This window comes from Thunnus maccoyii, chromosome 5 (genome assembly GCF_910596095.1).
Source record: "Thunnus maccoyii chromosome 5, fThuMac1.1, whole genome shotgun sequence".
NCBI classification, from domain to species: domain Eukaryota; kingdom Metazoa; phylum Chordata; class Actinopteri; order Scombriformes; family Scombridae; genus Thunnus; species Thunnus maccoyii.
In genome coordinates this window covers 26082120-26109855 of record NC_056537.1, presented here as the reverse complement: position 1 = coordinate 26109855, position 27736 = coordinate 26082120, and the positions used below count along the sequence as shown (strand labels likewise).

At 40.7% G+C, this 27736-nt stretch overlaps 1 protein-coding gene across 2 annotated transcripts; it reads left to right on the top strand.

Moving 5' to 3' along the window:
- Positions 1-20: 20 nt before the first annotated feature.
- On the top strand, positions 21-26290 carry kcng4a (potassium voltage-gated channel, subfamily G, member 4a). Of its 2 annotated transcripts, none has more exons than XM_042411288.1 (4): positions 21-355; positions 4056-4776; positions 4928-5569; positions 24489-26290. In XM_042411288.1, exons 2-4 carry the CDS (start codon positions 4669-4671, stop codon positions 25380-25382), a joined length of 1644 nt encoding a protein of 547 aa, XP_042267222.1. In that variant the 5' UTR covers positions 21-355; positions 4056-4668; the 3' UTR covers positions 25383-26290. The 2 variants fall into 2 exon arrangements, with proteins under 2 accessions (XP_042267222.1, XP_042267223.1); XM_042411289.1 differs by lacking the exon at positions 21-355 and adding an exon at positions 2583-2677.
- The last annotated feature ends 1446 nt before the right edge of the window (positions 26291-27736 follow it).

Genomic DNA, 27736 nt, shown 5'->3' with positions numbered 1-27736 from the left:
TGAACTTGGGTACCCGGAGTCTGCTCTGTTGCGCACCATTGCCCTGACTCCCCCCTCCCCTCCTCCTCCTCCTGCAGCACCACTCACTGAGCTGTAACGGGACACTTCCAGCTCAGACGGCGCACCAAACCTTTACCCGCGTCCATCTGTGGTATGTCCAGACTGTTAGTGCGCCTTCCACCGGTGTGAACGATGCGGATGCCGGACAGGTATGCCTGTTATTTTAACATGTGACGGTGAAGAAGGGTCATTGACACCCTGATTTGGTTTTGAATGATCGGAGGGACTGCGAGGCGACAGAAATTTCACACCGAGCTGGTTTGGCCGTCTGGAGATGAGTGCGGGGCAAAGGATGGTAAGCTGCTCTTCATAAGTTATACTGATGTCTGCAGGGTTTGTGCTCGTAGCCTCATATTTGTCTGAAGTTGTAATGTGTGTTGACACAGTACATAAAATGAGGAATGCTGGTGTCTTTTCACCTCATCAACATTGCAACATGACAAATTGTTACACTGAGCATTTTATTTTAAATAGGTCTATTAGATATTTAAAGGCAAAATAAATGCCTGTTTTAAATCAATTGCAACATAAGAAAGAGGTGTAAAATGCCCTCAAAACAACAATTGAATTTGACTTTTTGTTTTCCTTCCCGCAAATTATTAATTTTGTAAACACGATTTGGTTATGAGATCTTAATTAATCATATAATTTAACAAAGCTCAATCAAAGGTCTAGGCTTGATGAGGGCGCACAATTGCTCCGTGGTACCCGGTGTGTGTGTGTGTATGTGTGTGTGTGTGTGTGTGTATGCTTTTGTAAGTTGGAGGAAGAGAGAGAGAGAGAGAGAGAGAGAGAGAGAGGAGTTTTCCTATACATTAAAGCAACCCGATCCATATGAGATGCCCATGAATATAATATAAGCTCACTGACTGAATGCTAAATACAATATGACCTCAAGTCATAGAGAAAACAACCGACAACATGAACAAAAATAAATGAGTATATGATGTATTGATCTGTCCACATTTTCATATAGCCCAACTTTAATATTAGTTTGTTTTAGTTTGACAGTACTTTTTTTTTATTAAATTAAGATGAATTAGTAACAATTTAAACCATTAAATGTAATTAAACAAGTTGATCCCACCCCTCCCCCCTTCTCCTTCCTCTACTGTCTGTCATATGTATCCAGCAAGAGCCAGAAGGTCAAGCAAAGCTGATAATACCAGTGTGCTGCTAAAAACACCTCCTTCAATTAACTTCCCGTAGGAAAAACCAGCCACATCTACAGGGAATACAAATCGATTAATAAATACTTTATCATGCTCTCCTCCTTCTGTGAGGTGGAAATGAAACACCACTATCGTGACAGAAGTGATTTATTGGTTCCTCCAATTCAGGATGGTGCGGTCCGATGCTTCAAACTGTCTGCTCTGTCCACTCACGCATTCAATAAGCCTGTGGTTACTGTAGTTGGCTACTGAGCAGAAGAATCTGCTGATAATATTCTTATTTTAGTGAGCAGTATACTGTATTTGGTGTTAGTGTAACTTTGACAAACCCAGAAGTCTGTAAGACTGAAGGTCTATATTCGTCTTTCAGGACACCACGCTGTGCTCACCGTCAGGATTGTGAGTCAGGGCTAGTCACGGTGACAAGATGAATGTTGTTCACTGTGTGTGCAGAGAAGCTTGTATCTACGTGTGTGCATAGAAATGTGTAGAAAAGTATGGAATTGCCCCTAGAGATTCTGCTTTGGTAAATTGCTTGGCATGTGTGCAGAATCTATTATAGCTTTACAGTTAATTCTCAACAATTCTCAAAAGCTGGCAGCGGAAAAGTGCAAGGCAGCTGCCCAAATATACACTCAGCAGCCACTTTATTAGGCCTGTGCATTCTAATGCAATCCAATACAATACAGCTCTGCCATAAATTCCACTTTTATGAAGCCTATACATTTTCAGTTTTTCTTGACATTGTCAGAAAGGTGATAGTTCTACTTAATGCTTCTTATTGAGGTGATAGTGCGTGGTGGTGGTGGTGTATTAAAGTGCATTATATTGAAAAGTGTTCCTAATATTTTGTCTACTCCATTACCATACATGAGGGGGGCAAAATATTAGGAACACCGTTGCACGGGTGTACCTAATGACGTGACCGGTGAGTGTAAGTCAGCTGTGTTGTTTGCAAGTGGATACAACAAGCTACAGAACAATGAGTCTTGATAGATATTTCCAGCTATTTCAACTTGGACTGTATTCTTTCGTCATTCCCCACCTTACCTTGCAGATTGGCTTTCATCTCTGAAGGTTGTGGAGCTGGTGGAATGTATTCCTATTGGTGTCTGGTAAATCATTTAAAATATATATCAAAACCCACCTTCAAAAATGTAAAATTGTGTTACAGTATTATTAATAAGATATGTAGTATAGGTAAATAGTTGTATTAGAACTTTTCACTGCAGACACTTAGCAGGAAAAGAACAGATGTACTTAATTGCCTTAACGATGACTAACTGGAATGCAGCCTTTATTAAGTTTATTAGTAACACCTGTGCATTTCCTGCAATGACAGGTCAAAATATCAGCTGTGTTTTCTTCTTCTGCTTCCAGTCTTTTCAATGTCCACCTTGACTTTTTGTTAGCTGCCAGTCTTAATGTGTAAAACACTGACATAGGTGAGTGACTCTGTAGTGGGAAAATAGACACAATTTTAGTCAGTAGCAATACTGTAAAATAGGGCCCAGTTTGAAATCGACCAAAACTGTTTAAAGCTTTGTTACACAGTGAAACATTCTGGGCAACTGTAATGACTAACGGTGCCAATAAGTTTCAGGGCGACCATGTTGCCAAGAACAACATTTTGGACCCCATGTTTCAGTGTCTGTTGCTAGGATTGCTGCCCATCTACAGGAGCCAATATTCACTCGGAGTGTGAATAACATCACAGAACCTGAATGTTCTTTTCTAATGTTTTTAACACCCGTAGTAAGTAAACCAGCTAGCCCTTAATGGATTTTGATTTGAGTGTAAATTCTTTTGCTATTTCTTAAAGTCGAATTTCACTGCTGTAAAAATGATTATTTCTTAAAACTTGGTGAATTATGTGGTAGAAATGTTGAATAATTTTCAAAATGGGTGCCCTATGACTAGAAAAAACTGTGAAAAAGGCTGTAGATTGCCTTATCACTCTAAAAGGGTAAATCTTACAACAACCAGAATGCATTGTGCGCGGTTCTGTCTCCTTTCTTTCTCACGATCGTCTTCCACACTCTGTTGTGTCTGTTTCCACAGCACAATGTTTGGTAACGATGGCGCCACTAGTTTTTTTTCCAAATGCATTTTAGATTCAGCTTTTCTGTCCACCCGAGGCTCAAGATTCAAAGTTTATCCAAAAGAAACTCAGCAGCAGCCTCCATACTCTGTTGTCTCTGATTCCACAGCACAATATTTGGCCTTGTAACAGCAGCGCCACATCTCTGATCCCAACATTATATCATGAAACTAGTTTTCTTCCAAATATAGTGATATTTTAGTGTCTGCTCTTCCCTATCGCTAGCGAGAAAACAACATGGCCCAAGGGAATGTTTTGGAAGACCCCCCCTTGACAGTTCTTGAAGGCATGACCACAAAATATGAGGAAAAGCAGTTTGTAGTCCAGGCAGATCTCCAAAGATTTGCAGCTGGAAGTAGAGGGATATTTTATATGTTTATATATGTCATTCATAGATACTTCCCATATTAGAACCATAGGAATCAACTTGAAAATTGGTGAAGTTGCCCTTTAAAGTCCTGTGCTGACCACAGTGTTTGGCCATTAAAGGCAGCAGAGCTGATGTGTCTGTCTGTATTGTTTCTCACTAAAAGCAAGTGAAAGAGGGGGGAGGAGCATAAAGCACTGCAGTCTCGTCTCATTGAGGTGCGCTCTCCCACACCATCTGTCTTTGCAATTCTTTGCCTATTCTTGCTCTATATTGTGACACCCCCCTAATCTCAGTCCATCCATGCTCCATTCTGACATTTATCTCTCTTTCTCTTTGTCTCTCTCTCTGTCAGCGCCTGCATGATGCCACCGTGTGTCTAGGCCCTCCCTAATCCTGCTGCAGTGACACAGAGGATCCCCCTCAGTCCCTGGACACCTCAGTGCTACACATTTGGCTCCTTGACTCATCCAGCTCATCCCCTGCAGCTATCAGCCACTGATCAATCCTACCCCACTCCTCTCTATTCAGGCTTTCCTTTTTCAGACTATTGCTTCAGACTGGGATTACACACTGATCTGCTGCTGAATCCTGATATGTCAGCTGAGTCTGTTGTGGACCTCTGACGGCAACGCCAAAACTTTTTTTTTTTTTTTTTTTTTTTTGCTCTTTTGATTGGAAGCCGAAGCCATAGCTTGTCTGTCAGTGATGAAAGACTCTTTGTTATGAGACCAAAAAGACTGAAAGTCATTTCTATTCCCAGCTTGTCTTCAGTAGACCCTGGTTGTGGCAAAAAAGCTTTTCTCAAGAGCAAGTTTTAACGTAAGCCATTGGAAGCTGCAATACGAAAAGGATTGCTGTGTCCTGAGACTGAAAAGTTAAGCCAGGCATAGTCTTTAAACATTTTCTATCTTCATTACCTGATCTGAGCTGCCTAGTCCAGAGCAGCGTTTTTTCCAGATGCTGCCATGCCCATCATCAGCAACGCCAACCATGACTTCAGCAATCTGTCCGTCAGTGATGACAGCAGTTTTGACCGCATCTTCACTGAGATCCCTGAGACTGAGACCATCAAGGTATGAATAAAATTGTCTCTAATGATAAAAAAAAAACACTAAAGTAAAAAAAAAGGAAAGGAAAAAAGAAATAAATCAGCAGCAAAGTTTTTGAAAAGTAATTGTGGTACAGCTGCTCATGCATTGAAGCTTTTCATTTTTCTCTCTACAGGGTGTGTATTACAAGAGGGCCCAGTTCATCCGTCGGCCGGAAGACCTTGTGTCCATCGATCACGGCTCGCTGGCAGTGATCAACGTTGGGGGAAACCGTTACACCTTCCCCTGGAGCACCCTGGAGCAATTCCCCCTTACCCGACTTGGCCGCCTTTGTGGTTGCCGGTCACCTGAGGACATCGCCAGCGTCTGCGACGACTATGACGAAGCTCGAAAGGAGTTCTTCTTCGATCGCTCGCCCTCGGCCTTCAGGGTCATCCTCAACTTCTTGGCTGCTGGGAAACTCCGGCTGCTGCGGGAGATGTGTGTCCTCTCCCTGCATGACGAGCTTACCTACTGGGGCGTGGAGATGGCCTACATGGAGCGCTGCTGTAAAAGGAAGATGTACACGCGCATCGAGGAGGTACATGAGCAGGAGCGGCGAGAGGAGGAGTGCAGGCAGAGAAACGCCATGCAGCGTGTGACGGTGGAGGAGACCAGGTACCGAAAAGTCATGAACTGGCTGAGAGATATGGTGGAGAATCCACAGTCTGGCTTACCAGGGAAGATCTTCGCCTGCATGTCAGTGATCATGGTGGCGGTGACTGTGGTCAGCTTGTGTATCAGCACCATGCCAGACCTCAGAGAGGAAGAGAACAGGGTGAGTGTGCCATAGTGTGTTGTCCAAGTCTGCCTAATACTAAATAATCAATTATAATTCTTAAACTTGAACATGGGCCATAAATTCAAGATTTGTGACACCTACAGCGACCCTGTCTGTCGGTGAGATTTATCACGAGTGGTGTGAGTGATTACAGTTGTCTCTTCCTGCAGTTCTTTCCCGCTCAAAGACACGGTGATCATGACATTTCATGATCAGAGGAATAGAGCTTCTCATAACTTAACATGACAAACTAGGGCCTGTTTTAATTTTTTCCAGATTCCGTTTTATTTTTTGCTGAATTTCTGAATACAATTTCAACAATTCAATAAGGAAGTCTTCAGAATGTAATCATACATTGAATGAAATGAATGTATATCAATGAGATTGTAATGATGCAACACAACATTTCACTATTTTTTAATCAAAGACAGTGTTTCAATACACTGTACACTCAGACATTAGCATGAGGAAGTGAAACAGATACAGTATGTAAGCGCTATGGCCTGAAGTACTCCTTCACATTATATACATTAAATATATAAAATAATCACAAAAAAACATTGGTAAAATGAGGCTAATAGTGTAGTAAAGTATATAGTATAGTATATTCTTAATTCTTTTTCATTACTGAAGAATTGATAATAATTTTGAATTATTATTTTAAAAAAAGAACAAAAATAAATTCAGAGCAGGATTAGAATTGATTTGTATTTTAAATATAACTAAATATTGTTTCTTGAGCAGCAACAGTAAAGTTTACAACAGCAAAGTCACTATATACACTCAATAATAGCTCACTGGAAACAAATCTAAAATGTCAACAAAATAAATAATATTCCTGACATCAAAATACTGAGTCAAGTCTGGAAAGAATGAACCCCGCCCTCAGTGAAACTCCAACACAGACAGCAGAGGACAGAAGCAACACACCTGTAAATGACACCAAAACACAACAGAGACTCTCAGCATAGATTTTTTCTGTTCATTTAGCTTAGGCAAAAAATGCTAAGGCACTGTGCCTAAGTCTTATAATGGTTGGGAAAACCCTGATTTTTATAAATTGCATCCACATTTTGGCAAATTGCACAATATTCCACATTATACAATTGATTCCATTTTTATTATCAAATTCCACTATTCAGTCCGTGTTTCCCACAGAAATCGTAGTGCCCTACAAACTGGATGCTCATTTAGGCGTTATCTCCAACACTATGAATGCTGAAAAGTTTCTACTGTGCATCAGTGTATATGACAGAAGAATCAAGTGTTGTTTTATTCATTTCAGGTCTGGGCAGACATTTTAAATAGTTGGGCTTCAAAATTCAGTAAAATAATAACTCTTTGTCGTCACACCCTCTTAAAAATCCCTGCGGGGCAGCGCTGAGTGTGTGTGTGTTGGCCGTGCATGTCCTGTGATCTGTGTCTCCCCATAGCAGCGTGGGATAATGAAGCCCGAGCTGCTCACTGAGGCCTGTCCAGTATCTGTCAGTAAACACTGGGGACTAATGAAATGGGCATACTCTCACGAAAGACACACGCACGCATACAAAATGAGCGCATGAGTAGACACACAACCGGTCACACAAATTTACACAAAGTAAAAACACACAGCCACATGCACATACAAAAGTAATGAACTCATCCACTGTAACCGATACGGCTGTCTCTGAATTTTGTACACATTTGCTCTCGAGTCTTCTGTTCCCTTCAAACTAAAATGTGACCGCAGCGTTTCCGCTTGCAGGTTTTTATTGGTTTCCTGCTACTTAATTGACATTATATATACATTTTCACCTGCAGGCTGAAGATTTTCCATGTTTTCATTCAGTTGCCCCCATCTACAGAGACACATCTTTGATCAGAAAAAGGTTGCCCATACAGTACTTTAAATAAGAAACAGTATGGATAGTATATATAGGTCCTACTGTATGCGTGTGCTGAGAATGATTGCCTGCAGGAAAACTCTGTGCACCTGTTCAACGGCAGCTCTGAGAAGTCAGTGCCCCCATATTGATTTTGAAATGAGCAGTCAAAGGATCGAGTGCATGAGGGTGTGATATGGGAGAATTTAGGAAGGCGGAGGAGAGTGCCGGCCGCAGAGGGCTTGATTAGTTGTAAAGGCTGAAGAGAGGATTTTGAGCACCCTGCCAGGAGGAGTCCAGTCATTGGTAACAGTCACAGGACACAGATGGAAGAGCTTGCGTACAGGATTAGACAGAATCCATGTATGTGATTCAGTGGATGCTGTAAACCTGTAGGACTGGGTGATGCCTTTGATATGGACCTTTTACAGCATATGATAGGACAAATCTGTATGAATTAGCCTTGAGGAGAAAAGCCTTGCAGAGTCAGATGCTCTGGTAGATTTATTATCTGTACAATGACAGGAGCCTCAGCAAAAGATGCAGGTGTACAGCAGAATTCACAGGCAAGCAGACTTTCAGGCAGCAGGTACAAACACAGTACTATTGTTGCTGAATGCAAAGAGATTGTATATCCCAGTGTATATAATCAAGATTGCATTTCGGATGTAAACAGGAAATTGGGTTTTACTGTTTGTGATTCTCTCGGGTAAACACAGTAGCAGTGACGGAGACAGTGGAGCTCCATGGGAGGAATCAAACTGCCCTTAGGGGCCAGCACACTCTTGCCTTGTGAGGACATTGTGGGTTTTAGGGACATATTTGGCGTGTGAGGCCGTTCAAGCATCTCTTTGCATATCTATACTCATTCTTGGAAAGATGATGGCACCTCCCTCCAAAAGTAAACAAATCCATCTGCTGCTTTCGTGTTTTTTCTCTCTTCACACTCCTGAGTTTCAAACTATTCTCCTGCATTCAGCTACCAAACACAGTCCGAAGTGTCCGGCTAGCCTGCCCAGGCAGGAGCAGTAAGATTCCTGTCATCTTTAATTCACATAGCTCTGCTGTTTGTCTCTGCTCTGCATTGTGCTGGAGCGGGCCAAAATTCCCTCATCCACTCATCATTCATCCTGCTTCTCTGCCTGCCTCTGTTTGGGTAAGGAGTGTGAAAGGAGAGATAAAGTAAGTGGAAGATGGAGGAGGAAGAGAAGAAATAGAGGATATGTCCGAAAGAGGGAGAGAATGAGACACGGAGAGATAGAATATGCTTCGGAGAGAGAATTAAAAAGGGAGAACGGATGAGAGTGAGATTCTGGTGGAATGAAAGCAAGAGATAAACACTGTTTCATTTTTCCTCTCTTTCCCTCCTCTGCCTTTCTCCATGTAATGTGTTTCTGCATGTCCTCAGCTGATCCCTTCTATCAAACAGCATATCACTATGAGCTAAATGCTTTGGGAGGGGCCTTTATCTTACGGCTCAGTTTCAAGCCCACTGATAATAACCACTCTGTCATTCCTTCATCTCCTGCTGTGGGTGTGTATCTCTCCACTGTATAAGCACTCTGCTCTTTATGTAAAAACTCTACATCATTCAGGAGCCACTATTATTCCTCCAGACTCTGTACAGTTATGACATTTTGACTAGAAGCCCAGTCCTTTCTTGATGTGTTTTGTAAATGCAAACAGATGTATGAAATATTGATATGAAAGTCAGAAGGTTAAAACGGTGTTTGATTTGTGGACCAAACAGATAGGGAGGTTAAACTGCAAGTGGAGTTTGGAGGTCTGTAACGTCTGAAGTTAAAATGCAGTCTTGGACATCATTGACTTAACATTTTGGACTTAAAAGGATCTGACAGCATGGGTAACTCAAAGTAAGAAACAGGACTAGACTAAGACTTGAGTGTCTGGGAATGTACAAAATGTTCTAATTTGTTACAAAAATATACTAAAATGTCAGCGGTCATAGCAATGACTTTTCTCTCTAAATTGCAGATAATATAATCTAGATAAAATAACATTGGCTTGAATTATCAAACATTGCATTCCCCCAACACAGATCAAAATACTACAGTATCTCAATGTTCACTTGTTTGTAATTGGCTAAAGGCTACATTTATAAAGTTTAGAAGTTTGGCTAAAGTAGCATTAATTGATTTTTTTCACTTGGGGGCACCAGTACAAGCTGTAAACACAACATTGACGTATTATCACCTTAAAAAGTTATTAATGCAGATTTGTTAGCCAACACTATTCACACATCCAACAAATACAGGGCAACATTATTAGCATTTATTTGGAGTTGTGTTTCAAGCACACTTTTAGCTCTGTTCTTGTGTCCTCTAACTCCTGAGAGAAATATCTGGCTCTTTAGCTGCTTAATGCATTATGTTCATGAGTTAGCCGCTAACTTTGTCTGTCGTCTGTTTGGTGCTGGTAGCCGACAGTGACTTTAAGCTTTTAGCTTAAAACAGCTGCTAACAATAAACTGAAAGATGCTTAAGGGGAACTGCAGTCTGGTGATAATTTTCTGTGGGTTTGTCACTAAGAGCGACCATTCTAACATTACACATAGTCATTTGATCCATTTTTACCATAAAAAGACTTTATATAGCAGCTTTAAGGTTAGGCTAAGCTTTTGGTCATTATTTAAAAGAAAAAAACTCTGTAGAAAATGTAGCATGCATCGGTAACCAAGGTGACTAAAGATATGTGCTCCTGCCATGACCACAATTACCTTGCTTTCACTATTTTAACAAAATTGGCTAAATTATTCTTTTTCATCTCATAGTTCCTAATGTAAGGATTATTAGGAGAACCTCACTCTAGAGCCTGCTGTTCATTAGATACATTTCTACTGTGATTTCTGTCCTAACCCAGCACTGACCCCACTAATCTCCCTGAGTCAAATCTCTGGCAGGACAGAAACAGTGTTTAGATTGGAAAGAACAGAGCGTATGCAGTTTTACTCTCCCTGGAAAGCAGCGGGTCTCAGCAAACATTGATAACCTGCTTGAGTTTACGTCTTGCTGCTGTTCAAATGTCAAACATCCACCGAAGACACAGACTTCCTTTTGCATGTGTTTCTGATTCCAACTTTTCAGCAAAGCAGCAACTTTCCCTGCATTCATTTTACCACATATTCATCAAAGTGTTTCACTCTCATCAAGTGTCACTCCGATTCATGTCTTTAATATTCTCACCGGGTAATGGAGTATTTTCAGACAGCCTCATCAAATTTGCTCTCTTTTTCCTAATTCAGTCATAGTCTGGCCTGGGGAGTAATTGAAGTGGCCGTTTTATGTCTTAATGCCATAAATTGGAGTGGGATTTGCTGTTCAATAATTACGTCCCATGGCATCAATCACCAGTATCTGGAGAGAGAGGGACAGAGACAGTGATGGAGAGAAAGAGAGCAGCAGAGTAGCTGACTGCATGACTTAAGTTTCACACTGTGAGATTTGTCACATTTTCTGATTGACTATCCACTTGTTCTCAAGCAGAGACTTGTCAATAATCTATTTGAACCATAGATCCTGTCTGGGCAAGTGATTATAGAGAGAGCAGACAGTTATGTGATTTCTTATTCTATTCAGAGACAAAAAAATGAGAGACATAGCGAGACAGAGATAATGTGTCTTGTGACGTCTGAAGGGAAGATAAGGTCTTTAGGTATTGAATGGGAGGGAGGAAATAGAGGAGTCTGAGGAGGAGGAGTGAAAGATAAAAGGAGAAGAGAGAAAGAGGGAAGGATGTAAACACTACACCAGGCATGAAGCCTCCGTTTTCCCCTTCCTCTCCTTCGTCTTTCCTCCTAGAGGAGATGTTCAAAGTTTAAAGAGTGTCTCAGACACAGACTATATTACCTGGGCACATAAGGAAGAGCATACACACACACTCCTGAGACATGCTCGCATGCTCTCACCATACAAGTACAAATGATAAATTAATGATTGTGGAATTATGGCTCTTAAAGGAATAGTTTGACATTATAGTTATAGTTTGATGCTTGTGAAGACTGATACCACTATCCTGTTAATAACAATTACAATAAATTAATTTTCGCAATGTTACAGAAGGCCAGAGAGAGATTTTATTTTTTAGTTCTTCACTCACAATAACAAGCAAAATATTTTCTGATCTCCTGATGAACTCATTTTCTTGCTCCCTCTTGATCATGAGAACATAAGTTAGTCTTATTCCATGATCTTGACAAGCTGCAAAAACTGTAACAACAACTTTTGTTGTGATCGCAACATCATCTTTTCATGATCACTGAAAGATAGGGTTTGATATGTCAGGATCAGACAAAGCAAGAGAGATCATTACATGCATGTCCTCTGCAGCTGACTCAACTACATGAACATTAGAAGAGTTAAAAGTGATTTGTGACAGAGATTGTACATTTGCTGCAGAGGCTAGAGATGATCTTTAGAGATGAACTGCTGATAGCATAGCATACTACATTTGAAACAACACATGTTAATGTCATTAAGGTAAAAGTGTACATAGTGTCAGTTTATGTAATAGCGTGTTACCACATTAAGTCTGTTTTAACAGAGCTACAGTGATGAAATATGAATGTTGTAGCCTGGAGTGATAACCTAGAAACATCCATTGTCAAGAATCCTTTTCTGAGTGTAATTAAAATTACTACTACTAAAATAAATTATTAATATGATCACCTGCTTTCCTTTTCAAATTTTCAATTACCAGTGTGACTGGTAAGGAAAATATGTGTCAGCTTGTAGCCATAACAAGTACCATGGTGATCTATCCCTGTGAACCCAGTACTAGCTCACTTGCACTCTCATATCTTTATTAGACAGGCTGTTTAACAGTTAGGCTAATTTACATGACATCCCTGACCACAGAGCTGCTTCTCAGATATTCATGGTAAGGCCTGTAATACAAGTATACTGATTAAGTACAATACAAATGAAATGGTGAACAAACCCTTGCCATGATAGGGTTCCTTGTCATATCTCCTACAGCCTGAAACTGAGAGTAAAGTTTGCTCTCTTATCTGTCCTTCTACACCAATGTCCACATCCATTGAGAATCATTTGGAATAGATCAAAGTGATGAAATCTCAGAAGATTTTCTGGCTAACTGTGCAGAATTGTATTATGTGAATCCACAAAGCCATGTTTCCAAAACTATTTTCTCTGAGGGGGAGTTGTGATTTGGGATCCAACATTTTTGACTGTCTGGACTTGAAAGCATGAATGAATTTCCCCTGCAGCCCCAAGCAAGACAGTCAACAATAATCTTCACAAAAAACAGAAACTATTATGAGTTTTGTTGTAGCGTAATACAATCCAAGTCCTTCCCAGCATATAATCATATTGAAGGTAATTCAGTTCCACACCTGAGATGTGAAACACATACTGGAACAGCAGATGCAAAGTACTAACAGAAGGGCTTTAAATGTCTCAGTTTGTGTGTGTGTGTTCATGTGTGTGTGTACTCTGTCTTTCCGCATTGCATAGACAGCTTGCTACATCTGCTGAGCTGTGAAGACAAAGCACCGCCGTCGTCATGAGCCTCGTTTGTGTGTTTAACAACAGGGGTGCAAAATTAGGAATGCATTCTTCATGTGCTGCATTTTTTTATCATCCCCTCCTCATAATTTAAGCCTCCATTAAATGAACTTGAGCATAAATAGATGTCTGTGTCTGTAAACTCTGTTGGCTCAGTAGGGCTAGACTCAGGCTGGCAGTCAGAGTGACTATAAGTCAAGGAAAGTAAATAAGACTTCAGGAAGGCTGATAGCTGGAGAGGATGGAGGGAGGAGATGCGGAGAAGAAGAGAGGGGTGGTAACTAGATGTCACTAACAACACACACACACTTACAGACACATTGTAAGGTCAGAGGGACCTGACCTTACAGTAGCTGCAGATTATAGCGGTTATTATAAGAACTGAGATAATGTGAAATAGATGATTCAAGGTGATTTAGAACAAGGAAAAAAGTGTGTGTGTGTGTGTGTGTGACCCAATTCTTGCTATAACAGGTTTGCAGTCATGGCTGTATAGCCAAGTAAACATCTTTTTCAATCTTACACACCCTCAAACCGCATAAGGATTTGTAAATATTTGTATAATTGCACTGTATCTTAATTACCAGACTCCATTAGAGCATTTATATTACATGTGTGTGAATACACACGCACAAATAATTAGCATGCATTTTCTATGTGTTTATGTCTGCGGGCATGTATTCTGTTTGACTGTATCAGTGTAGAGCAGATTCCATGCCTGTTACAGCCTATCTGGTTATGGGCTGTGCTCCTTCTGTCTCATGTGCAGCATGGCTGCCAAGTGGGATTATGGGAGAGAACAGCAAAGTATGAGGTGTTTATCCTGTCCATGCCAGGATGGGATTGTACAGTATAACAGACGAGTGAAACACAATGCAGTGGAGCTTCTTAGATCTGAATATGTTTGTTATGGTGGCTGTTGAGGACAGTTCACGTTCCTGAATCTACAATTAAGGACTATTGTTAGACTTCTGGTTGTTTCTTTTTAAATTTTTGATATATTATGATCTTCACGATATTAGGTTGTGACTTTTTAATCATAATTGTCATATTCTGACATTCATAAGTAGCGCCTCCTTCCCAAATAAGAATCACCAGACCCTAACTAATGATGTGTTTGTCAAGAAAAGTCATACATTTCAAGGTTCACCTCTATGATTTTGCTATCAAACAGCCAACAAAGTGGTAAAAACTAGTGGGAAATTTGGTGGGAAAGTTAGATAATACCATGTTATTAACCTGGTTTCCTGATTTACCAGATGATAACAAACACCTGAATACACCATGAAACAGATGACTGATGTGCAATGAACTGTGGGAAATTTGTGCTAAAGAAGGCTACATTTCTTGGCCTCATTTGGAGGACCCTCTGGATCGAAAAATGTCTCAATGACCTATCATAATATATTTCAGGTACCACTGCCAAATACAACACCCTTCATAAGGGGTCTCTAAGTGTCACTGCACACTTACTACTGGTTAAATGTTTTGTTGTTAGGTCTGGGGAGTTTAATTACAAATGAGCCTTATGGCTGTACCAGCTGCCAACAGGCCACAATATACACAAAATGTCTTCAGTTGCCAACCAACAAGAAAAGGATGCAGAGCTTACCTGAAACCCCAGTGAACTCGACTAGATTTCTGCCCTAGCTCCACTCATTTCCCGTCGCTCATTCAACTGTACAGTGGACCAGCCAGCTCCAGTCCTCTTCTCATCTCAACAGTCGATTGAGCTTGGCATTAGTGTCAGTACATTTCAGTTAAAAAATAGACACAGACAGAAACTAATCCAAAACACTTCAAGGATGACGGTTATCATTCATTGTCCATCACGGTCTCAATGAAAAGTTGCTCTTGCATTCATCTGCAGCACACCACTCTCCATCCATATAGCCACTCTCCTTCACACTCGCCTTCTTGAACCTTAGCAACCAATCAAAAATGACAAATGACAACCGATGACTGTGACAGTAAGCTGTAATTAAAGGCTTTATTGATTGGTAAGAAGTCATTTACTAATGCTTTATAGATCAGTTATAAGCCTTTAAGGCAGACATGTCTGGGAGTGGGCTCAACTGGGGATATCTCGAAAGAACCACCAACAACCAAATGAGGTGAAGGACACTGGTCAGGGGCCTACAATCTCTAGAGGAGCAAAGGGCTTACGTCAAGTAAGTCATTAGCCTTTCAGTAGAACGTAGAACAACTTGTGGGTTGTAGGAAATCCTCCTCTAGCATGACACTTCCTTTGTCTCTTAATTCATCAGGCAGTTTTCTCAAATTGATGTTTGTGGTTGATGTTAAGTAATAAATAAGTTGTTAATTGCACGATTAAATGATTTATCTCCATTCAGGTTAGCAGAGAGCTAACTGGAAGTTAGCTGGCTCAGAAAACAAGGAGTTAATTTATGTTAGTTAATTTATTATATAAATTTATAAAATTAGTCCACCTTCATAATGTTCTTTAGTTTTTTTTGATATTTCAAATTGTAGTTGATTTAATAAAACCTAAAAAATAATATATATATATATAGCAGCTCTATTCCCTGAAGTTATATACTTAGCAGCTGGTGTCCACCCCTGCAGTGTTATGGTCACTGCAGCACATCAGAATCACATTCTGCCTGCGGCTACCACAAAATCAAACACCCTCTTCACACTGCTGCTCCACCCTGTCATAACTGAAGTCAACACACTCTTTCCACTGTGCCTTTGCATTCCTCCACACAGCATACAGAGCCAGTAGCAAACCTGCATGGAGCGGATGTGTATGCCATTTTCTTTTCAATCTTATTTTCTGATATGTTTACTGATGCAACAAATTGATGAGACATTTCCAACATGTTGTAATAGATGTATATATTTAGCTTATTGCTTGCACAGCGTTGTGACAATAAAAGTGGGTCCTTTGCTGTGTGTGTTTGAGTACATTGCTCATGCTCCTATAACATCTTGAATTTGATGAAACATTAACCATTTTACTGTACTGGAGACAAACTGCTGGCTTCATTTGAATTTTAATGTGTGTGTGTGTGTGTGTGTGTGTAGTTTGTGTGAGCGTACGTGACCGTATTTAATCTATTTTTCAATACTACTTTTTCAACAATGCACAACCATTTTCGTCCTACAATATGTTCAATGAAACAATCCTGGAAGACCTTAACAAACAAACTGGAAATTGAAAAATCTATTTGCTTCAGTCTTCTCTGTCTTTCTGTGTGTGTGTGTGTGTGTGTGTGTGTGTGTGTGTGTGTGTGTGTGTGTGTGTGTGTGTGTATGCACGCGTGTTCAGTATATGACAGGTGGAGAACAGAGACTTATGGGGTGTGAAGGGAACCCTATGCTTCAGATGTCACCTCATCTTTTCCTCATCAACTGATCTTGTAATCCTCCTCTCCTCTATCCCTCTACACTGCTTAGCCACCTCCTCTCATCTTTTCTCTTCTTTCCTCTGCTCCATCTATCTATTCGCCTCACATTTCACTCTTTCATTTTTCTCCATTAGGGTGTTTGTGCGCAAACAAGCTGTTGCTCTTTGTCAGTGATGGGACAGTCTGCAGCCTCTATTGCCACCTCATATGGAGATAAAACTGTTCAATTCTGCTTTCACACTCATGTCAGTGTTCTGGCGCTCAGTGTATGGAGGCAAGTGTCATTATAGTCGGCGGACAGTGTGTCTTAGGGGGCTGAGTGGCTGCTTGTAGCTCCTCTATCATAATACGTATCAAGGATTCTTGCAAATTAATGAGTGCAAGCAGCACAACTGCATGCCTTACCCGGTATGCGTACATGCAGCTATCAGATTGCAGGGGGAACAGCCTGATGATGGATGGAAGTGTCACACGATACAAGCCCTTTAATAACCCATGACTAGTGAACACAGTGCTTGATGTGCTGTATTTTAGGTGAAGGCCAGTGGTGTGGTGTTCAACCACACCCCCTATTCCTCCTTCATGTCATTCTGTCTCTCTTGTCGCCATCTGTTCTTTCTCTCCTCCTTTCTCTTCTTCTTCGTCTTCAGAGAAGCTTTAAAAATAAGCACAAGGTCAGTATAGCGGCATAGAGAAGCAGTGTTCAGTAGTGCGAAGTACTGTATGTTCAAGGTCTGCTGCAAGGTAAAGCTGATTGATGGGCTGAATCTTGTCTTTTCTTTTGTTCCCCTTTCTACCCAAACTTTTTTGGTCCAGTTGGATTACTCGATCGTCATGGGGGGGCTTTTCGTCTGATTGGAAGACGGAGCCCAACAGAGAGAGAGAGATAAAAGAGAGCCATGAACGTAAGGGACATACTGTGAAAGAGGTAGAGAATTAAATTTAAAGTTAGAGCAAAACACCAGGGAGTACTTCTTAGAGTGATAACCAAATTTTAAACACAGTGCACTTCAGTTTATGTCTCTATATCATTAATGGGATAGTACAGCAGTTGCATCTAGTAAGAGTCATCCTATTTGCCAACTGAAGACAATGAAATGTGGAGCTTCATCTGATTCACAAGTTGAAAAAAACACATTAATAATTCAGAACAATAGAAGCTTTCTCTTGTCCAACAAGAAAAAGACGCATTTACACTTCAAACCCATGGACCCTGCCATCAAGGCATCCAGCGGCTGTCTCACTGCGCAGTGATGGGTCACTAGCAGAGAGTAAAATGGGAGGCTGTCAACAAGAATGTAAAACTCAGTCGATACTGGGAAAACAAGAAGATGCGGCAAGCAGTAGTCATCATATGCTTGAATAGTAATGATTTTTACACAAACTGTAGGCTTACCTTCACCCCAAATTAGAGAATTGGGGTTTTTCTACCTTCATTAAGAGGAAGGAGTGTGTGCGTGTGTAGGTGCAGACTCACTAGCTGAAAGTGAAAACCTGCACCACACATTGTACTTGAGATCAATCCTTTTTGCTATTGAATCTCTTCCTGTATCACAATTAATTGTGTGTGTGTGTGTGTGTGTGTGTGAGAGAGAGAGAGAGAGAGAGAGAGAGAGAGAAAGAGAGAGAGAGAGGAATATACTATGATTCATCAATTCTAGCTCTCTGACTGTCTGCCCAGCCATTACTGCAAACGCTGACATCAAAGTAACGCACTGAAAATGATCATAATTATGCAATAAATGCCAGATGTTTAATCAGGGAGATGACTGAAAACCATCCAATTACACTGCAAAGTCACAGACAAACATTGGCTTTTCAATATAAAAATCATTCAGTATAGACTGCAATATGGCAAGCTGTATTTATATTCTTAGATATCGGATACAGCATTTTGCTCCAAAACAAGAGACAATATTTTCTCTCCCTCACATTGCACAGCATCTCATCTCTTTTTTTCTCCTCCCAAGAATACAAATTACAAGGAACATAAGGATCTGGAATGAATTTAACAATATTTTGGATGTTAGCCATTCTCATTTTCAGCTCACATTGCCTCAAACCCACTATTTCCCTGAAATATGGTGGATTTTTAGTGAAGTTCAATTTAGACGTCAAAAACCTACATCGAGAATGTTTTTACCTGATTTCAGTAAATCATATAAAAGAGACCTCACCATTTCAGATGATTTTATTCACAATTTTCAGATGTATTTTGTGAATAAATGAGACAGAATCTCACAAATAGTCATGTTATCCATCTCTCACCTATTGCAAGGACATTTTAAATCAGTCAAACCCGCATACTGCACAATGTAATAGGCTGGTTTCTGTAGACTTTTTAACTTTATTTTCTATTTCATTTTTGACATTTGATCATAATGGAGTGCAAATCTCCCACATAAAAACCTCCCATGTTAATGGATAAAGGAGATTTTCCTTATGAAGTTTAAGAAAAGAAGATGCACAATGAAAATGAGTTTGTATAAATGTAGTAGGATATACATAAAAAACACTCCTCTTCATGCAGGTATTCAAGGCTATTGGCCAACCATTCTCAAAAGGAGACAAAGGTAGGAGTGAGGTCAAATGTTATTTCTTTTGTGTGTCTGTTATCTCCAGTTTTAGACTGACCACCTTCCTGTCTGTGTGATTCTGTAGCGTTAACATTTGGAAACATTTGGAAACATTTGGGGAAAAAAGGCTGTAATAACGATACAGCAGTTTCCCATGTGGTTACTACAAATGTCCCTGCCCCTAAAATGCCTTCTACAATGATTTGTACCCTTGCTGCGGTCTTTGTCTTAATTTGACATTGAGATGTGTTAATACGGATAGTGTGAAATCCTGTGTGAGGCAGCTGGTAGCATGAACAGTGTCTGTGCTGAAATGAGCTGTCAGTGACATTAGTTCCAAAGAGTCATACAGACAAGATAAGGTCAGGGAGATAGTGGGTATTGTGAGAAGAAAGAAAGAGAGACAGAAGTAAAAAGCTTCTAGCTGTAACAAATGGCCTTTCATGCAGAAGGTGAGAACAGCACTACGAAGCCCTGATGGCCCTAATGTCAGCACGAGAAAGTGAAAGAGCAGAGAGGAGGGGAATAAATGAGAGGTAGAGAGTGCACACGAGAGACATAACATGTAAGCCGAAGGGGAGAAAGTGTCTGAAAGATTGATACAGGACAGGCAGCTGGAAATCCCAGAGTGCAGCAGGAGAATAAACGTGAGGAATGCAGGCAAGATCAAGGAAGAGGACAGGTGTAAAGGTTAATATTTAGTAAAAGATTTATTGAAGTGGTAATTCTCAACATGGGAATGTGTCTTTTCCTTTTGTAAATGTCCTCTGTTTGAGGGACAAATATCCCCCAGCCAGCCCTTCGGACCTCTGAGGAAATCATGGCCTGTTCAGATGGAGGCATTGTGGTTCCACTTTTCACTGTGTGTGCTGCTGCAGTGACAACTGCTACACGGCTTCTCTGGACCAGTTTAATATCCCTTAACAAACAAGGAGTGAATGATGAATTTAACAAAATGGATATTTATCATTTTATTTATATGCAGAAATGAATGGGTCATATTAAGAAACTTATTTGTTTCTTAATATATTTTTTTAAGCTTCATCAATCAATATTTGTTACATTAACAATGGATCAAATGACTGTGTTATATTATTACACAGTCATATTACTTGACTCCGCAGTTTCCCCTAGCTCTACGGAGCCTTTTGGCCTTTTTTGCTCATTGTTTTGGTTTTTGGGTCAGCAAACTTCACTTGTACCAACCTCACTTTCAGCAAAAAAACAGTGTGACTAGCAATTAGTGACTAGCTGGTGAACATAGTGAAGCATTTAACAGCTAAAGAGCTTGATATTCACCTCAGGAGTCGGTGGAGACCAAAACAGAGCTAAAAAGGAGAATGAATACTGAACTTACATTTGTTAGGTGACCAGAAATGCTGCTTCAATTCAATAAGGAGAAATCACTTTAGGTGTATAAGAATATTTATTTAGCAAATGAGAAAGATTTTGGTGATTAGACTCCAATGTGAAGCATTTTCATCAAGTGTAGGCCCAAACTTTGAGTTCTACAGAGCATTTTAGCCTCTTTTAGCTCATTGTTTTGGTTTTACAGCCTGCAGCTGTTTTCAGCAACACATTCTGAGGAACCCATTTTATGCTACATGCTGCATAAAATAAACAGCTGTTTGCTAACAAGTTATCAATATGAGCTTTATAAGGTGATAGTACTGTGTGTCAATTGTGTTTGCAACTTGTTTTTCCTGCCCCCAAGAGTGGCCAAAAAAATCTATGGATACAGTTTTAAGGGGAAACTGTTAATGGGCTAAAATGATACTAAAGCGACCATTGCAGTTCAAATAAAGGATAGATGCAGAATATACAATAACAGATACAGTATGTGATAAAAGATTTCTACTATTATTACTACGACCAGCATCATGAATGGATGAAGGGGACACGTTCCAAAGTCAAACTGTCATTTCCAATTCAACAGTATCACTGCCTGTCAAAGGGAGCAAACAACACTACAAATTATCCAGATACACGTAACTCTGCGGGAATGAAGTAAAAGGCTAAGAGTCACAGTGGGATGAGAATCAGCGAGAGAGACAGAGAGGTGTGATAAATGAGATCGAGAAGAATGGGACACGCACGTGAAGGTACATCATGCATAGAGAAACAGTGGAGGGAGTTGTGTTACACTTAGAGGAACACTGAACAAATGAAGGATTTAAAGGAGAAAGAGAGCTGTGTGAGGGGACAAACAGAGAATGAAGGATGAGAGGGAGGGAGTCTGGAGAGGGTGATGGAGGAGGAAACAGAATGAGTAATGAGAAGGTGGAGACAGAGGCAGGAGGAGAAGAAGAGGGTGGCAGGGAGAGAAAAGAAGAATGAGAGGGAAGGGAAATAGATGAGACACACAGTATGAGCTGAAGAGATGAATGTAGAGAGTGAACAATGAGAAAAGTGGAGAAAATGGTGAGAAGCTAATGAAAGAAGAGGCTGAGAGGACACACAAATAATGTCCCCCATTATAATAATGGTCTTATACTCTGATAAAATGTTATTTTGCTCATAAAAAGTAAGGAATTCTGGCAGAAAATTGAATATCACCCACAAAAAATACTTGAGAAACATGTATACTATCTAAAAAAAATATGGATGAAGTATCTGTTTCACGCCAATCAATTGCAGAAGGGACGTTTTGAAGTTTCGAAGGAATCTGTTTACAACTCACCACTTTCTTTATCAGTTACTGCATCCAAAAGATCCAAAGATCGACAACAGGGTGTAGCGCGATTGTCTCTGAGATGAGACAAAGAAGTAGCCACCATCATTGCTAAGTGTGATAGGCTAAAGAGATAAAGAGATAAGCTTATCTGTCACTTTTTGTGTGTACAAATGTGTGCAACACCATGAATGCCTTTGTGGAGAGACAGTCCAAAAGTGTTCACCGTTATCCCCATAGATAGAATTTCTCGCATCTCGACCCCCTCTCCACACCGGCAAGCTTTTTGACCCGCCTTCAAGTGTGGTAATTTGGAATACCCAAACTCTGCACTTTTTTCCTTTCTTTTTTTTTCCTTTTCAGTGCAAATTGCCCTGCATATAAACAGTACAAGTGACCCGCCCTCCAAGTTTGTTTTGGTGCAAGAATTGTGTAATTGTTCTCGCGGGATTTTTGGGGTAGTCAGCTGCCAAAACTCCAGCCATCACTGAGTAAACGTTCAGTGTGTTATCTCTGTGATTACTCAGTCACGGGGTTTAGGTTCCATCCTGACTACCAGTTGGTGGAAACAATCTTTATATGTGGTCTATCCAGTCTTTGTAGGTTTCAGCTCGTCTCGTCAGGTTTGTCTCCAACTTTAGGCAAAAAATCCCTTAAATATGTTTCCACTTCTTTTAACCCTAAGTATTCCTTTAATGGAACAATAACTTTCAATATGCTAAGGAGACACACATTAGAAGCATTAAAATTAACTATTGAGACTCTAAACTCATTGTTGAAAGTAACTTATAGGTGCAGAGGATGGGTATTTCCCCTCTGAATTCAACACACTGCATTTTTTTAAGCCAGCAACAACTATGAGAGGACATGTACACTTTGTATTGGCTTCTGTGGTGCTTGCTGCTTAATTAGAAACAAACTTTTTTCCCATGTATGAAAAAAGATGACATTAAGTGATCGTGAATATTTTCTGCAGTGGGGTTTGGAAGTGTGAGGAGGCAGAATAAAGATTAATTTGAAGAAAAAGGGAAAGTGACATTATGGGTGTAGATTTGTGTATGGATAGGAGGGATATGTCCCTACCAATATCAAGATGTTGCTGGATTGTCCCTATCAATATTTTTACAGATTTTACAGATCTCAAACAATCTAGCCGCTTTAACTCCACATAATGTGAATGGTAGGATCTTTGCAGAGTTGCCAGGTTTGTGTGATTTCTGCAAAAAAGTGTGCTATTATAATAAAGAGTGAAAGAGTAGGATATGGAGATACTCGACCTGATTATCTGGCAACCCTTAACTTCAGGCTGAACGCATTATTGACTAGCAGCAGCCCGGCAGCAGCAGCAGTAGTGGAGTCGGTGAGGTGGAGAATCTGAAGCGATTAGTATTTATAGTGTAAATGTTCCAGACATCACAGAATTGAAAACGACTTCACTGGACAAAACTAAGATCATTCGATATTTAATTTCAGGCGTTAGGTGTTGTTTGCTAATTTGTGATTGTTGCTCAGACATGCTGTCTAATGAAACAACTTTATTACTGTTGGTGAAAATTTCTCCCAAAAGCAAATGAAGACATCTGGTCCTTTTTAAAGAACCAAAGTGTCAGTAGCAGTTGAGGTTAGTTAATAAGAATGATCTGTTATCAATATAAACATTTATCTTTGAAATTAGTGGGAGAAATATTTACTAAATATTTAATGCCATCTCTCCCCTTTTCCATGAGTGGATCAAGAGCAGTTATTATTACATATTAAGACATGAACGTTATTTATTAGCTAAATTAGCCACAGCTTGTCCAACTGATTTGTTTGTGACTGTCAGGCATCATTTCATTATGTAAATCCCGTCAGCAGCAGCCTGAGCAGCACAGAGACACACAGACAGGTGAGCTACAGCCTCTCAGGTGAACTCTGATGTCATAGTGAAAGGTTTTGCCATAGGTCTAGGAGTTGAATGAAAAATAATACAAATAGAAGTTATCGAGATGATTTAAAGATAGGTTTGAGCATCACTGTGGTGTTGTCATGAATCTCTTCAGCTGTGTCGCCCAAATCCACAAACTGGAAGGACAGAATCTCAGGTGAGGTTTGAAAACCCTCCAGCAGCGAGTTACAAAGCAGCACATTACCTACAGGTTTCTGTATATTTACTTTATTGTAACATTTATTATGACAATCTATGATATATTATTTTTAAATATGAATTTTGGTCTCAGGTTTATAGTTGTCTATCAAAAAAATAAAATGTAAAAAATCAGTGAAAAAATATATTCAGTAAAGTAAACATTTTGCAGAGTCAGGCTCTTTATGTGTGCATGTGTGTGCGCACATGTGCCTATGAACGAGACAAAGAGTGATAGAGAGCAGGTACACATGCACAATTATTTTGGCTGTCCAACAAAAAAATGTCCCTACCAAAGTTAAAGCCAAACCTACGCCCCTGAGTGACAGAGATAGCTGTGTGATGTGACAAAGCTTTGAAGAAGAGGGTCAGTTAACAGCAGGTTCTGTGTGCCAAAATCTCTGTTTTTTTATTGCATTGCTCTTCCTTGGCACTGTAGTTGGACAGCGTACAGGCCTGATTGCTTTCTGTCACCACTTCCACTGTTATATTAATCTTTGAAACCTGCCCTAATTAAATAATTGATTGATTGTGTCACTGTATTATCTATCAGTGCGGCTGCAGTAGCTTTAGCATACTGAGTGACTGCAGCTCATGATTTATTAATGATTACCAACGGTGATTATCTGACCTCAGGATTTTTGCCTTCTCTCTATCTCCCCATGCCATCATCCCCATCTATCTTGCTCTATGTCAAACCCCCGCTCCTCTTCCTCTCAATCTCTCTGTCTCTCACTCCCATTCTCCCCAAACCTCTCTCTACCTCAGGGTGAGTGTTCCTCCAAGTGTTACAACATGTTCATCATAGAGACAGTCTGTGTGGCCTGGTTCTCCCTGGAGTTCATCCTGCGGTTCATTCAGGCACGCAGCAAGCTGGACTTCCTCCGCGGGCCACTCAACATCATAGACGCCATGGCCATCCTGCCCTACTATGTGTCCCTGGTGGTGATAGAGGAGGACCCGGCCATGGAGCACGAGAGGCCAGGAGGAGGTAAGGGCTACTTGGACAAGCTGGGTCTGGTGCTGAGGATCCTGCGGGCGCTAAGGATTCTCTATGTGATGCGGCTTGCTCGCCACTCCCTTGGCCTGCAGACGCTCGGGCTGACTGTCAGGCGCAGCACCCGTGAGTTTGGCCTCCTCTTGCTTTTCCTCTGCGTGGCCGTCACCCTCTTCTCCCCACTGGTCCATTTGGCTGAAAGCGAGCTCACGGGCACTCATGACTTCAGCAGCATCCCCGCCTCCTACTGGTGGGCAATTATCTCCATGACGACTGTAGGCTACGGCGACATGGTGCCAAGGTCCATCCCAGGACAGGTTGTAGCGCTGAGCAGCATCCTCAGTGGGATCCTCATCATGGCCTTCCCCGCTACCTCCATTTTTCACATGTTCTCCCGCTCCTACCAAGAGCTAAAGATGGAGCATGACCGATTGTTCAAAGAGGAGTGCGCAGCCGCGGCGGCTGCTGCTGCTGCCAGTGGGGAGCTGCCAGAAGCGGGAGTTGATGGAGGAGGTGAAGGAGGGCTTGAGGACTCAGCTCCGCCTGGACTGGGATTACGTCTGGAAAAGGATAGTATGCACTCACTAGAGTCTCTGGCTCTGTTAGGGAAAGGCGGTGATCCTGCAGGAAATAATAACCATGGCCTGCCAGCAGCAGCTTTCTGAATGAGCACCACAGTACTCGCACTGGCTGACTCAATCCAACAAGAAGATACTGTACGAGTCCCCTTAACTCTGTGTTGCATACAGTAAAAGTACTCCAAAGTGACCATCTCCTCAAAGGCATCACTTCCCATGTGGTTGTGAACATGTCTATATTGCATTGGCTAAAAGGAGATTAAATAAACAACATTTCTTTTGCTCTTTGGTCTACTGATATGGAGCACAAGTGTGCATCTGATCTAAGTGCACACTGTAGACTGCACAGAAACTGAAAGACTTCCTGAAGCCCTTTAAATTGGATGGTCCAGTTTGTCTGAACAGAAAGCCTCTGCACCGCAGCAATATTAGTAACTGTCTGCTTCCATAAACATGCAATATTCAATCCAAAGTTGCTTTTCCTTCCACTGTGAAAGTACTTCTAAGCCCAATCGCAACTTTTAGTTATATTCTTATTACTTTTTAATATGTTGCCTGCAGTATGAACTGAAAATGCGTCTCATACTGTATACTTTTCTGCCATGAAATCAGATAAGTGCTCCTCTTACTGTAGTTTATTTTTGAGAAGCTTGAAGCCATGATCTGAGAAAAAATATAAACAAACTGATTTTTTGAGTTTTGGCCTATATAAGATGTAAATCTGTCTCTCATGTATGTTTGTATGCTTGGACTCAAAATGATGATGGTTTCTCCTTTCTCTATTATGGACTCCAAGTAAACTGTGTGAAGGAATTGCAGAAGTTATGATCCAAATTGTTTTTTAATCAGAAAGGACATGAAAGGATGGGGAGAAAGAAAGTATTTGCATTAGAAAGAGAAGGTGAGTGAGCGAGAGAGAATGAGCGCTAACAACCATGAAATGTACTTTGCAATGCTCCAAATAAAAGCTCTCCTAGTAATCTGAGAGAAATCCATTTTCTGGGCTGTAGTTTTTTGGTGTGTTCTGGGTATGAAGGTCTAATCTCCTTGGATAACCCGGGATGCTCAATCAGAGTTGAACATTTCTGAGAGAAGAAGAAACAGAAACAGCTGTCCCAGCGAGACACACAGATAAGTATTCTGTGAACAACAATTCTGTGACAATCCCCTTCTTACATCACCTCCTTGTTTTCATGTGTACAATTACACCACTCGTGGAAGGGTGCCATGTCTTATTACAAATCTGCAGTTTGTAGATGAGGGGATCTCTGTAATGCAGCACAACTAATGAAGCTCTGCTTAACCTCACATCTTCAGGTCTGAGATAAACCAATCCTCTCATCCTCTGTCAAATCCTGAGGTGGCCTCCAAAACGGGTGGGGTCATGCTCCTTATTCTGAGAAGAGTGGTCAGCCACACTATGGGGTCCAAGAGGGATGTGGAGGCACGCAGAAACATGCCAGATGTGGATGTAATCTAGATTAATGTTGGGATTAAAAGCCCCACAGGCAAACGAGCCTGAAACTCAACCTCATCCAGTTGCTTTAAATTTGATTTTGCTTTTTCTTGTCCCCAGAATCCCAGTGAATCCAGTGCAATCACTTTTGGTGTATTTTGGTGTCTTTTGGCCATATGGCATCTCATTTCACCAGCTATAGCACTAGTGAGATTTATAGAAACAATTGAATTTGTAATTGGAGCTCCTGCTGTAACATATGGCCCAAAGTATATCAATCTAAATGAGGCAATCCAACTTTACATGATGAGATATAATGGATTACACAGACTAAGGCTATTATCCATCTGCATACGCAAGAAACACATAAGTGTATGCATACACTGAAATTGCAAAGAATAACATCTTACATGTTACTGTTATAACTCCTTCAGGGACATTTGCTTTCAAATGGCAAAATTTAGAATTCCTAAAGGAACAATTTTACATTAAAGGAAATGCGATACTTCTCTTTATATCTAAAGAGGTTGAGTGCAAACATGAATACCACTCTTGTGTTTGTTTATTAAAGGTTCAGTGTGTAGAATTTAGTGGCATCTAGCAGAACAGACTTGGCATACAATATTCATAGATATGTTTTAATTAGTGTATAATCCCATGAAAATAGGAACTATGTTTTTGTTACCTTAGAATGAGCCCTTTATATATACATAGGGAGCGGGTCCTCTTCCACAGAGGCCGCCATGTTGCACCGCCATGTTACTACAGCAGCCCAGAATGGACAATCCAAACACTGGCCCTTTCACAGAGGAGGGGGAGGGGGAGGGGTATTCCATTGGTTGCAGATGCTGCTAGATGCCACTAAATCCTACACACTTCACCTTAATTATGAAGCCAGATCCTGTAAGCAACTATATTACCTTAATTTAGCATGAAGCCCTGAAAGCAAGAACACACCTGGCTCTGTTAAAAAAAAAATCTGCCT